General features: G+C 35.5%; 1 protein-coding gene across 1 annotated transcript in view; it reads left to right on the top strand.

Moving 5' to 3' along the window:
• The window catches only part of TMPRSS11D (transmembrane serine protease 11D), a 57,424-nt gene extending 50,110 nt beyond the window's left edge, over positions 1 to 7,314 (top strand). Inside the window, exons 8-10 of the mRNA XM_055342469.1 lie at positions 2,326 to 2,585; positions 3,712 to 3,854; positions 7,153 to 7,314. Coding sequence (XP_055198444.1) covers positions 2,326 to 2,585; positions 3,712 to 3,854; positions 7,153 to 7,314 — 565 coding nt within the window. The remainder of the gene's footprint in view (positions 1 to 2,325; positions 2,586 to 3,711; positions 3,855 to 7,152) is intronic.
• Positions 7,315 to 13,518: the final 6,204 nt, after the last annotated feature.

The raw sequence follows: 13,518 nt of genomic DNA, 5'->3' as shown, positions 1-13,518 counted from the left end.
AAAAACTTACTCAGAATAGAAGGACTTTAGACAGATGAGTAAATCTGTTAGGGAAAGACACAACCTTATTATTGGAGCATCCTAGATCCCTACAGGTGCTGGGAACTAAACTCAAAATGTTCACTCAAAAAAGTGAAGATCTAAATCAAATGTGCCTCTGACCATATCTATCCTCTTCTCAGACTCACTAAATAGCCACAGTCTAAAATCCAACTTGCCACATATCCAGAGCCCTCCTATCCCATCAATCCAGACATTTCTCAAAGCATGAACCTTAAGTCCCAAGCAGACTGAATTATTCTCTTCTACTGGACTCTACCTACTTTTTCAGATTTAAGAATATCGTGCAGTAGTCTTGTTAAACTTAACTCCCTCCTAATAGTTTTGTAACAGGCACCATGTTATGCAGCAGTACCCTCAAATCTGCAAAGGACTCCTTAGAAATAGTGAAGATTTTTCAGAATTCCAAAGGGAAGAAATGGGGAAAGGGATATTAACACCTTATGGAAAAGAAACAGATTGAGCAAATGCTCTTACATGCAATACCTGGATTTAGCAGGCACTTAGCATCATCAGGGATATAATACAAACTGTACTGTGTTCTAAGCCCTACACAGATCCAACCACCAAATGCTAAGTAAAGGATATCACTATAAAGAAAGCCACTGTTATAAATATCACCGATTACCAAAGGAATTCATGATTTTAAATGCTTGAAACATCTTCTTTCCTGCTTTGTCAAAGATTAATTGACCGTATAATTGTGGGTTCGTTTCTAGGTTTTCTGTTCATTTCTAGGTTTTCACTGTTCTATTGATCTATGTGTCTTTGTGCCGGCACTATAACGTTTTAATTACTAGAGCTTTCTAATATAACGTGAAGTCCAGAATTGTGATACTTCCAGCTTTCCTTTTCTTTTTCAAGACTGCTTTTCCTCTTGGGGGTCTTTTGTGGTTCCATGCAAATTTTAGGGTTGTTTGCTGTAGTTCTGTGAAAAATGCCTTTGATATTTTGATAGATATTTCATTAAATGTGTAGATTGCTTTGGGTACATAGACATTTTAACAATATTTGCTCTTCCAATCCATGAGCATGGAATGTATTTCCATTTCTTCGTGTCCTCTTCAATGTATTTCATTAGTGTTTTATAGTTTTTAAGAGTATAGGTCTTTCATCTCTTTGGTTAGGTTTATTCCTGGGTATCTTATTGGTTTTGGTGCAATTGTAAATGGGATTGATTCCCTAATTTCTCCCTCTGCTACTTCATTACTGGTGTATAGAAATGTAACAGATTTCTATATATTGAGTTTGTATCCTGCAACTTTACTAAATTCATTTATCAGTTCTAGCAGTTTTTTGGTGGAGTCTTTCAGTTTTCTAGATATAGTATGTATCATGTCATCTGTGAATAGTGAAAGTTGTACTTCTTCTTGCTGATTCAGATGACTTCTATGTCTTTTTTTGGGGGTCTGATTGCTGTAGCATACTTATTTATATTTTTGTTCCCAGACATTCACACTGTTTCTTATACAAAGTAGACACTTAGTAATGCCTTGTTCAAATCTAACTGATGAAAATAATAGTTACCTTCATTGAATGCTTACTTGTGTGCCAAACACTGTGCTTGACACACTCGTCTCAGTACTTACAACTGTGTTAGAGGATATCATCAATCATATTTTATGCAAAAATAAACTAAGAATTAGAGATATGAAATGAGTTTCCCTAAATAACACTGTTAATGTATGGCATGGCCAAGATTTAAATCTAAATCTAACTGGCTCCAAAATCATGCTCTTATTCACTTGCTGGATGAGAGAAAAAAAGGAGGGAAGGAAGAGATAAAGAATATCTTTAGAATCTTCTCTGTAAAGATCCGGAGCAGAAGAAGTTCAATATAAAAAAAAATCATGTAATTTGCTTGTTGTAAACTACTTTTTTAATTTTTTTACTACTTTTTTCTTTAGAATTTTTTACTTAGCATTCCTCTCACACAAGCTACTGTACCTTATAAAATTATTTCCTGGACATAAATTTTTTATTTCTGTATCATCTTTATTTAAATTCCACAAAACTCTTACATTATTATGTGGTTACATTTTATTGTTATTCAACATTAGGAGCAACATTGAGTTAATCAAGCCCAAATCACAGACCCTTTAGATAAATGATCATTCATTTACTAGTTGTGTAACCCAGAAATATATACCAAAGAGATATTGATCAAACAGTTGCTAGCTGGTGACAGGGATGACAGACACAAAATTCAAATGTTTGACATGCTCACAAATTCCGTATTCAAATTATGTTTTCATATTTTTTTAGCCAATCTAATCCTCGTCAGTGGACTGCCATCTTTGGTGCTTCAATAGCATTTCCTAAACAGAAAAGAAGAGTAAGGACTATTTTAATCCATAACAATTATAACCCTGCAACTCATGAAAATGATATTGCAGCTATACAACTTGAAGGAGGTATCAACTTTACCAAAAATATCCATAGGGTGTGTCTCCCAGAGGCTACCCAGAATATTCCACCTGGTTCTTCTGCTTATGTAACAGGATGGGGATCTCAAGAATACGGTGGTAAGTGTCTCGGGAAAAATAAAACAACAACAGCAACAAAACCTCCTGGTACTTGCTGCTATGCAATATTTTTTAATTAGGGAATACCTGAAGGACATGTTCTATGGAAGAAACCATCCTATATTCTGATGAGCCCAAGCTCTGGTTATTCCTGAGTTTCCTCAGCAAAGCAAAGCAGTGTCCCTACAGATTGTAGGAAATTATCAAACATATTAATAGGGACATGTAAAAGAAAGTGATGAAGAAATATGAGTTCTTCAATGATGCAGAAGCCCTAGGTCTCAAATGTCTCCCCTATGAAGAAAATTAAAAATAATTGAATAGAATATTTGGATAGGTATTCTCTAAGGGTTTTAACATCCTTTAAAGTATTAACAACCATTAAGGTATTCTGAGATGAAATGAATCTTGCCTCTAAAGCAAGAAACTCTACATGTGCATTGCCCACCCTTGTTTATTGAAGGAATAAAATAGGAATAAAAATGAGGGCAATGTGAAAGAACAAATAGGGCCATGGTGAAAATAAGAATATCAGCCAGGGTGTGGAAGGATTGCATTAACAATTTCCACATGCTTCAGCTCATGTTGTAGATTATGTCTCCAAGGAGTAATATGAAGCCTTAGTTGTCCTAGAAAATATTTCACTGTGTTTTCATGACCCAAAAAATTTAGTTTAATAGATAAAATTTGTGCCAATCACAAAAATGGCAGTGCTCCTTTGAAGGAACATCAATATAAAATAAATCAGTTCTCTAGCCTTGAAATCCAACTGGTTTCTCTTTCATTGTTAGATTAAAGGTTATTCGATGTGTTAATTTCCCAATTCAAAGTCAGTCAGTGAATAATTTAAATGCTACTAGTAGATCTTAAAACAGCAGTTTTATTTTGCTCTCAGGTTCTAAGGGGCACGGCATGGCAAAGCTAAAGGAAAAAAATAAAATTGACCTGTGTAAAGGAGTTATTCTACTCTACTATAGGAATCTCTCCTGACAAGAAACTCCTACTTATATCTTCCATAGCTTCCTTTGCTGAATAAGAAATAGTGTTTGGGATACATTTATTCATTCACATATTTATCATATGGTTATTAATTTATCCATTTTATTTCTGTTTTTATACTTCACAGGTAACACAGTTTCAGATCTACAGCAAGCACGGGTCAGAATAATAAGTAATGATGTATGTAATGCACCAACTAGTTATAATGGAGCTGTCAGGCCTGGAATGCTCTGTGCTGGCCTACCTCAAGGTGGAGTGGATGCATGCCGGGTAAGTTCATGACAATATTATCACATCATTATCCAAGTTTGTAAGTACTTACTAGCATGTGATACTGTGATAGGCATAGAGGTAACATAATTATAATACACAGCCTTGATCCTCTAAAAACTTGGTAACTAGATTTTAGAGTTAAAATTCTCTTATGCAGTTGAACACCAATTTTTGTTGCTGTGGTTATTGAACACCAATTTTGAGAAACCAAATTCCAGAGTGTTAACCACCCAAGTTCAAGAACAGGACAGAACTGCATTGAATTCCTTAACCTCTATGACAAATTTTTTTATCTGTAAAATGGGGATAATAATAGTACTGAACTTTAGCCAGGCCTGTGCTAAAAAACATAGAAATCTCAGTCATCTCAGCTATTTTTCCTGTTGTTAACCTAGACCATGACCACTGATGTAATTTCAATCTCTGAAAAAAAAAAATTCAATCTCAAACTTTCAAACACTATAAAGGTTTAAATAAATTAATCAGTCCCCTGAGAGTCATAGACAATAATTGATTTTAAAATATAAATAAAACCTGAATATCAGCACCTTGAGGATAAAAAAATGTACACAAAAAGCTTAGTTACTATAGTCACAACAGTTCCCATAACTGTAAAACAGCATAAATGGGGGTGGGAAACTATTTAGATCTAGCCTGTCATTTTCAACCAAACATAAAAATGCAAATAATTATGAAATCTTAAAGTAATTAGAATAGCATTTTATTTTTTTTAAGATTTTATTTATTTAGTCATGAGAGACACACAGAAAGAGAGAGAGAGAGAGACACAGGCAGAGGGAGAAGAAGGCTCCATGCAGGGAGCCTGACATGGGTCTGGATCGCAGGTCTCCAAGATCACACCCTGGGCTGAGGGCGGCACTAAACTGCTGAGCCACCTGGGCTGCCCAGAATAGCATTTTAATACTAACATTTTAATTATATTATCTAAACAATTAACGTGTTTATGTCTTTTAGTAGATTTTAATCCTAAATCTGAAACTCCATATTGTAACAGCAACAACTACTTACTATAAGAAATTACATTTCTAGAAATTTAGAAAAATTAATCTTTTCTTGAGGAATCTGCTGCTGTTTTGGGGGGCAGATTGTATGCAGAAAAATCAGGTTTATTCTTTCCTCAAACATTACTGAGTTTTTTATTTAGTGCTCACATTCTTGAAAAAGTAGATAAGAAGTAACTCTTCCACAGTTTTCTCAAAGATCCCAATATATGGGCATTTTCCCAAAATTAAACATCTTTATTGACTGCAAGGTTGTGTAAATGGAGGGGAATTGTTTATCAATTTTGAAAATACCAGTAAATACCCATTGACCTTTTCCCTTTAAGTGGAGATGTCTTTGTGATAGAGAACACTTCTTGTTCCACTTTCTGTTTCTTTTTTATTGCTAGCTCTGTATCAACAAATTCTCAAATTTCATAGTGATTTTCAAAAAAACTTACCAAATAAGCAACATACCTGTACGCTGACGATTCTGGTTCTACTAAAAACATTAACTAGATTGACTTAAGGAAACACCTGAAAGATAAAAGAGTGTTACTCATGCTTCACTCAAGATGCCCCTTTCCACCTTCATACACATATTCTGCTCTTCCCTTCAAGTCCAGATCAAGCCCTAATTTATCATGAAACTTCCCCTGTGTGTTCCACTCCAGACCTCAATAATTTTCACTGAAATACAACAATACATAGAGTTTGTGCCTCAAAAAGAAATCACAGTTTACAAAAGGGCTTATGAGATCACACTTGTTTCAGTTCATCCACCCATTCATTCATTCATTCATTCATTCAGAGAAAATGTATGAATTACTTTCTATACACCAGATACTGTGCCAACATAACAATGTAGTCCTTGCATTCATGAAAGCTATAGTCTAGAAGACAGAACACAAGCTCACATGTCTGCTCAATCAGGCAGTGAAGCTGTCCAGATACAGGAAAATTATGTGTCCCTCTTAGTTTAACATCTGCTTGCCAATCATCTCTATGCAGTGCTTGCCATGGTGATTCACACACTGACCCTTCTCCCCATCTAGACCAGTAATTAAGTAGGTATGAAAAGCTAGCTAAAAGCATAGTCAAATGAACAGCAAACAGCAAACTATTCTAAACTCACACGTGGTAAAAGCTAACTTTTATTAGTACAGACCATATACCAGGTTGCACTGAAAGTGTTGTGTGTGTAAAACTCATTTATAGAAGCATTATTTGCAGATGAGGAAACCAAGGCAGAGAGAGCTGAGCACTGGGTGTTATACTATATGTTGGCAAATTGAACCTCAATTTAAAAAAGAGAGAGAGAGAGAGAGCTAGCTTACTGAAGTTCATATGGCTGATAAGCGGAGGATTCCAACCCAGGCTCTCTAACTCCAGAACCCACAGACTTAACCTACCATGCAGTATGTCAAACAGACTAAATTTGTCTCCCCATCTAGATTACTGCATTAAAATATTTGCTGGTTAGTTTATTATAATTGGTTAGTAGGTATTTCATAAGGAATGTTTTACTCATTGCCATATAAATGTCTTTTTCATTATTCATCAAAGAATATTTTTTGATAATATACTATGCCCCAGACACCATGCAGGACTATGAAAAGGAAGATAAGTGAGACTTCTGAAGACTCATTCATCCAACAAATATTTCCTTAGCATCACCAATGAGATAGAAGTTTAGGACACAGCAGTGTCCAGAATGGGTAGGCCTTCCCTGGCAGGCCTCATAGAGAAGCCAAAAAAGCAGACAATTAGCAAGTATTCTACAAGCCGTGAGTTTTGCAGCAATGCACAGATGCCACGAGGGGAACTGGTACAAGGGAGTAAGTTCAAACAGTCACATGAGGTGCTTGTAAAAAATAATACAGAAGGGAAAGAGATGTACACAAGATATGGGAGCACTGGCAATGAAAAACTAATCCAGCCCAAAGCTAGTAGGGGTGACAGTGGGGAGGAAGATACAGGCCAGGGAAGGCTTCCCAAAGGAGGTAACGTCTGGGATATGGGAAGCACTCAGCCAGGCAACTGAGGACAGTGGTAAACGTGCTTCTCATCTTCTCACATTTGCTGAAGGAACAACATGTGGTCTTGAAGGATTTTGGTCATTTTCACTTGAAAATTGGTATAGTATTTCAACTTTGTATAATGTCTCAATAGGGAATGTTAGACTAAATTTATTTACTGTCATAATGGATGTGACTTCTGCTGACATAGAAATAAACTCCTTAATACTTTTGGTTGTCTCACACTTAAGCAATTAATCATTGTGTTTCCCTCAGGGTGACTCGGGTGGCCCACTGGTTCAAGAGGACTCACGGCGGCTTTGGTTCCTCGTGGGGATAGTAAGCTGGGGGGACCGATGTGGTCTGCCAGATAAGCCAGGAGTGTACACTCGAGTGACAGCCTACCGTGACTGGATAACTGAAAAAACTGGGGTCTAGCACAATAAATGCATCTTTGTGGCAAAGTCTGTATGCAGGTGTACATCTAAAATTCCAAGACTTTCCTTTTCGGCTGCTAAAGAAACTGACAGTTCCCTATTTTAACATCCTGTTACTACATAGATATGGTTTCATCAACACTATCTGTTCTTTATTACTCTGGATTTTATGTTTTGTCAAGAAAGCTATATGAATGCTGCCTAGTATCATGGTTTGTGCCAGGGGTAACATGTAAACTAGCTACAGAGGTAACAATTTTATAGCAGTTGTGATAAGGCGAGTAGTGAGAAAAACCGGTACCCTGCGAGTTAAACATTAGAGGACTCTGGATGAGTCTGCAGGGTTAGAGGAGTATTCCCCAAAAAGTCTCACTGAAACTGAGAAGTGGGCAAAATAGAGAAACTCACAAGGGAAAAAGTGGCAGGATAACTTTCAAGACAGAAAGAACAGCAAGAGGCAAGAAAAATACTATTTACTTGAAATTTCTGTTTACTCAATGTTCTACAAGTGGTATAAGTCCTAGAATCCCTACAGCAATCTTAATTATCCTATAAAAACACACTCCCATAGGAACTGATAAATTTCAGGCATTTAAGAGCAAAGCTAAAATAGTCATTCCTCAACTAAGACTCCATGAATTATGATTTTATGATGACTTGTATTAAAAATATCCCTCATCTCTATGAAAAAAGGAATTTATTTCCTCCATAAACTGATGAAATACAACAACACAACCTTCTCAGCTGACTTATAACTATGCAGTGATTTTGAACAACTAAATAGGAGTAATCTTAAGAACTAAAGATCACCCAGTGCAAGTTATTTTTGAGAATTTAAGGATCCTCAATAGCTAAATCCAAGTAATGAATTTTCAGTCATATATGAAGAATTGTTTTGCAAAGAGAAAGATTAGTGTAATTTCAATAAAATTATTGTAGAAAAGGAACATTTCTCTCTCTTCCTCTTTCTTTCTCCCTTTGTCTCCCTTACACACACTTTACAAAAGAAAACAAATCCATTAAAATTTAATGGCACAGCAATTTATGTAGTCTGAATTGTGAATGTAACTGAATTTTTATGGGATTTTAGCATTAACTGAAGCTTGGTTACACATGACCATCTATGTGTCAGGGCTTCCTCCTTCTAGAAGCTACCATAACATTTGGGTATCAGAACTACAACATGTGTTATGATGCAAACTTCTTGTATTTCCTCATGTAAATTGCTAAACAGATCTACAGAGAAATCATTTACTTTTAAGGAAAAGAAGTTGAAAATTTAACCAGTTTGATGAAATGTACAAATTATCAATACACCTTATTTCAAATAAACTCTTTTAAAACTATTTTCCCACCTAAGTATTCATGGAAGTTATAATTTATGAAGGACAATTCAAAACAATTTACTTAATTGGTTCTCCTACAAGAGAACTAACTGCTAAGTAGAATTTAAAGGCTTGGCACTTTCTGCTGCCTTATAATCAAGTCCTATAACTGAGACAAGCGTCCAGCTTGACACTCCCTGGCTTTACCCTGTGAGGACAACATTAAACTGGTAATTTTGAGTAAGCCTCAAAGAAAGTGTGTTTTGTGTATGGGTGTGTTGGGGTGTGTGTGTGTGTACATGCCCTCACGTAATCATAAACATATTTTTATTTGTTCCTATATTTTGAAAGCTATATAAAGTACTTATTTAGCAAAATAAAACAAACTCAGTTTATTGAAAATAAAATATTATTTTAAAAATATGTTAATTTTTATGAAGAGATATTTGAATACCAGAATACCCATTTAAGAGCTTCTTTTTTATTTATTTATTTATTTATTTATTTATTTATTTATTTTTAAAGTACTGATGGGTTCAACTTCTCTGAGACCTAAGTAACTCCATGAGAACAATTTTGGATATTTGTGGGAAGAGTGGTAATTCATAAATTCTTTCAGTTCTTAAAAAAATCATTCTGGAAACTCCGGCAAAAACTTTCTAGTATCCTAATTCACTGCCAGAAAAAGTTATTACTATCAGGAAAACTCTGTTCAGCATATAGAAAACACAGACTAACCAGTAAAAAAAAAAAAAAAAAAAAAATAGGCAAACAATGTGAATATTTGATGTTCAAACTGAATCCTATTGGGTTTAAAACAGTGAGCAGAACTAATGAAAAGAGAATTATCCAAGAAAGTTTAGAGCAAACAATTGGCTGTTTTTTGCACTACTTGGAGGGCTTAATTGCAGTGTGTAGATCATTCTTTTAACAAATTTATTGAACCCTAATATGTTCTAGACTGTTTACCAGACACTAATAAAATTAAGATAAATAAGACATAGTACCTACACTTAAGACACCCAGAGAATGGTGGTTTTGATAAACATACAATAAAACTTGATGGATGCAATAATAAAGAGTAGGATATTCATTACAGAATAACAAAAAAGGGGTGTGGTCCTAGAAGATTCAGGGGAAATATCTTAAATATCTAAAAAAAGTGAGGAGATGCCTGGGTGGCTCCAGCAATTGAGCATCTGCCTTTGGCTCAGGGCATGATCCCAGGGCCTGGGATCAAGTCTGACATCGGGCTTCCTGAGAAGAGTCTACTTCTCCCTCTGCCTATGTCTCTGCCTCTCTCTGTGTGTCTCTCATGAATAAATAAAATCTTTAAAAAACAAGCGAGTCTCCCAGAACATTGATTTGCCATAATTAATAATTACTCTGTAGTTTATATGAGAATGGAGCAAAAAACTTCTTAGATTATCTATCTAAATCTGTCGCAGACTCTCATTTACAGAATTTAATTCATATTTTCCAGTTTGCTAAACATTAAACACTTCCAACAGATCCAAAATAGGTGGGGTATTTTTATACTTTTCATATGTCCACATAATCCAAATCCCAAAACACAGTCTTTCTCATTTCTAGTCAATCAGTTTGATTAATATCCTATGGGGAAAACAGGTAATTTCCCTGCATACTTCTAGTGATTCATTTCTATAAGAATCAGTTGTCCTGGAATGCCTGGGTGGCTCGGCGGGTAAGCATCTGCCTTCGGCTCAGGGTGTGACCCTGAAGTCCCAAGATCAAGTCCCTTACTGGGCTTCCTGCATGGAGCCTGCCTTTCCCTCTGCCTCTCATTGTGTCTCTCATGAATAAATAAATAAAATCTTTTTTTTTTTTAAGAATCCATTGTCTTTTGAAGGAACAGTTCCCATGTCAAGAGAAATACTTAGGCAGAAGCTGGATGATCACCTACAGAAGTGTTTTGGAGGATTTCTACAATGGGTCAGGCTTAAAAAAGGATGATTTCCATGGTCCCTTCCAGGCTAATATTCTACCTTCAATAAGGAAATAGTTTTGAGGTAGCATAAGATCTCTGAGAGAACAAGGAGCTGCAAAGCTTTGGGACATTGTTTGTTTAATCTGGTGCACAACCATGATACAAATCATCTATAGTAAAGAAATCAAACCGATCAAAAATCAAGTGAAGTAGAAATCCATTTTGGAGGAAAAAAAGCAACTGAATGAAACAGGAATTCAAAATGCAAACAGGAATCTCAGGGCATTTTCCAGAGCAACGCCAACCTTTAACCTCCAATAATACAAATTAGACTGAAATTACTAATGCAATAAAAATCAGATGATACATTAATAAAAGGAGTTTCCCTACAAAATTCATCCATCTAACCAGTCATTCATTTACCAATAGGTTTTTTTTTTTTTTTTTTTTTTTTTTTTAGATTTTATTTACTTATTTGAGAGAGAAAACAAGCATGAGTGGGGGAGAAAGGAGACCAGAAGCAGACTCTCCACTTAGCAGGGAGCCGATGTGTGGCTTGATCCTAGGACTGTGAAATTATTACCTGAGCCAAAGGCAGACACTTAACCAACTCAGCCATCCAGGTGCCTCTAAAAATATTTTGAGTGATTATAATGTGCCAGGCATTATTCTGAGCTAGTTAAGGCAACTTCTAAGAAAGACCAAGCCAGGCAGATAAACAAGCAAGTATGTAAATCCTAAGGTGACAATTTTGTGAGTTTGAGGAACAGTAAGAAGTCAATGTGGTTGGACCAAAGCTATTGAAAGAGAAACTTGTGTTAAAGAAGTTGAAGAAATAGGCACACAGGCCGTACAAAGAAGTTTTTATTTTATTCTAATTTGAGGATAAGATTTTGGGGAGAATCATAACACCTGGGTATCAGAATAACTACATGCATTGTAGTGCAAACTTCTTGTTTTTCCTCATGTAAATTCTGAAGAGGCATACTTTATTTCATTGGTTCTACAAAAAGAGCACTGCCAAGTTAACTCTGAAGGCTTGGCTGTTCAGCTGCCTTATACGATCAAATTTCCATTTTCCAAAGATTAATATGACTACTCTAAGAGAAAGAACTACAACAGGACATAGTATAAGAAGGGATACAAGTCACAAGACTCTTGCAATAATCCAGCGAAAATGATGGCTTACTTGCATTGAGGAGCTAATGGTGAATGAAGATGCTGAAAAATACTTGAAATTTGGGAAATATTTGTAGAAAGAAACAGCAGAAATTAGCTTTAGACTAGATTTAGGAGCTGAGGGAAAGAGAATGATCAAGATTTTGAGCCTGAACAATGAAAGGATAATTTGGGAGGAGAACCCAGTTTGAGGATGGGGAATTAGGAGTTTCTTTCTGGGGCACCTGGGTGGCCTCTGTTTGTTAAGCCTCTGATTATTGATTTTGGCTCAGGTCATGATCTCAGGGCTGTGAAATTGAGCCCTGGGTCAAGCCCCCAAGTGAACCCCTTTAGGCTCCAAACTGATTGTGGAATCTGTTTATCCTTCTCCCTTGTCTCTGCCACTCCCACTCTGTCCCTCCTCCTTTCGCTTGCACAAACACACACACACACACACTCTCTCTCTCTCTCTCAAATAAATAAATAAAACCATTTTTTAAAAAAAGTTTCATTCTGAAAATGTTACTTTTGAAATGTACAAGCAATCAGATTAGGCAAACAACTAAAATATATATCTGTAGCTCAGAGAAGAGTCTGATATTGGAAATATCAATTTGATGGTGTTACACTTTCAGGGAAGTAGGGGACAAAATCATTTTGGATGACTGGAAGAAAAAATAGGAAATGTAGCTTCTGGAACATAAGGAAATACTTTGATAACCTCAAGAAATATCCTGATGTCTTAAGATGAAAAATTATATTTAGTATCATAACAAAAGAGACTTAAAGAAAATGTTAAATCTGATTTTATTAAATTAAGAACATTTTGTAATTCAAAAGACACTGTTAAAGAATAAAGGGAAAATGACTGAGGGAAGATATTTGTAGTACATATAACTAAAATATAGCTCATATCTAAAATGTATAAGGACCACTACAAATCAGTAAGTAACACCAAATAATAAAAAAATGGACAGAAGATTAGGTACATCAGAAAAAAAAATCTGAATGGCCAATAAATGCAATAAAAAGGGTTCCATCTTATTAGAAATAAGGAAAATAAAATAATAAAGCCGTTATAATATAGCACAACACACCAATGGATAAAAATTGAAAGTCTAACAAATTAAAAAACTGGCAAGGATGGCATAGTGTAAACTGTCTTAATATCAGCAGTTTAACAAGGGGAAATTGGCATTATCCAATAAAGTATATCATATGTATATCTTATGATTTAGCAATTCTACTCCAAAGTGAGTATGTTAGAAAAGAGGGCACATAAGGAGGAATATTCAAAGTGATATGGGAGAGCTTGGTTCTTGTCTCACAGAGTCGCAGAATGAATCTCGTGGACAACAGACAATGAGCAAAGATACAGAGAAATCTCTCAAAAGTGAGAGCGGTCCCTACAGGGTTGCCACTGAGGGCTTTTATTGTCTGTTTTTTATAGGAAACTGACCAGGGAAGTTGGTAAATTTCTTGTCAATATCCGGGTGGATATTTAGAACAAACAGGGTAGACTTGTAACAAACAAGGTTTTTTGTTTTGTTTTATTTTTTTGTAAATATCATGAGCACAGAATGTTCCCTTCTCTCTGGTTATTATCTGGTCCATAACATTTCTCTACATCTGGGATTTCTGTGATTAGTTAGTTGCCATTAAAGGTGGATATGATCTAACATTTTGGAGCTAGGGATACAGGTTTATTTTTTGTTTTTACTGTCTTATCTCAGTTTTCTTTGGATGGGTAAGATCCTGACTCTGGGCGTTTCCC

The sequence above is a fragment of the Nyctereutes procyonoides genome, unplaced genomic scaffold (assembly GCF_905146905.1).
Source record: "Nyctereutes procyonoides isolate TBG_1078 unplaced genomic scaffold, NYPRO_anot_genome, whole genome shotgun sequence".
Lineage (NCBI taxonomy): Eukaryota > Metazoa > Chordata > Mammalia > Carnivora > Canidae > Nyctereutes > Nyctereutes procyonoides.
The sequence above is the reverse complement of the archived record's forward strand: the minus strand, read 5'-3'. Positions and strand labels throughout refer to the sequence as shown.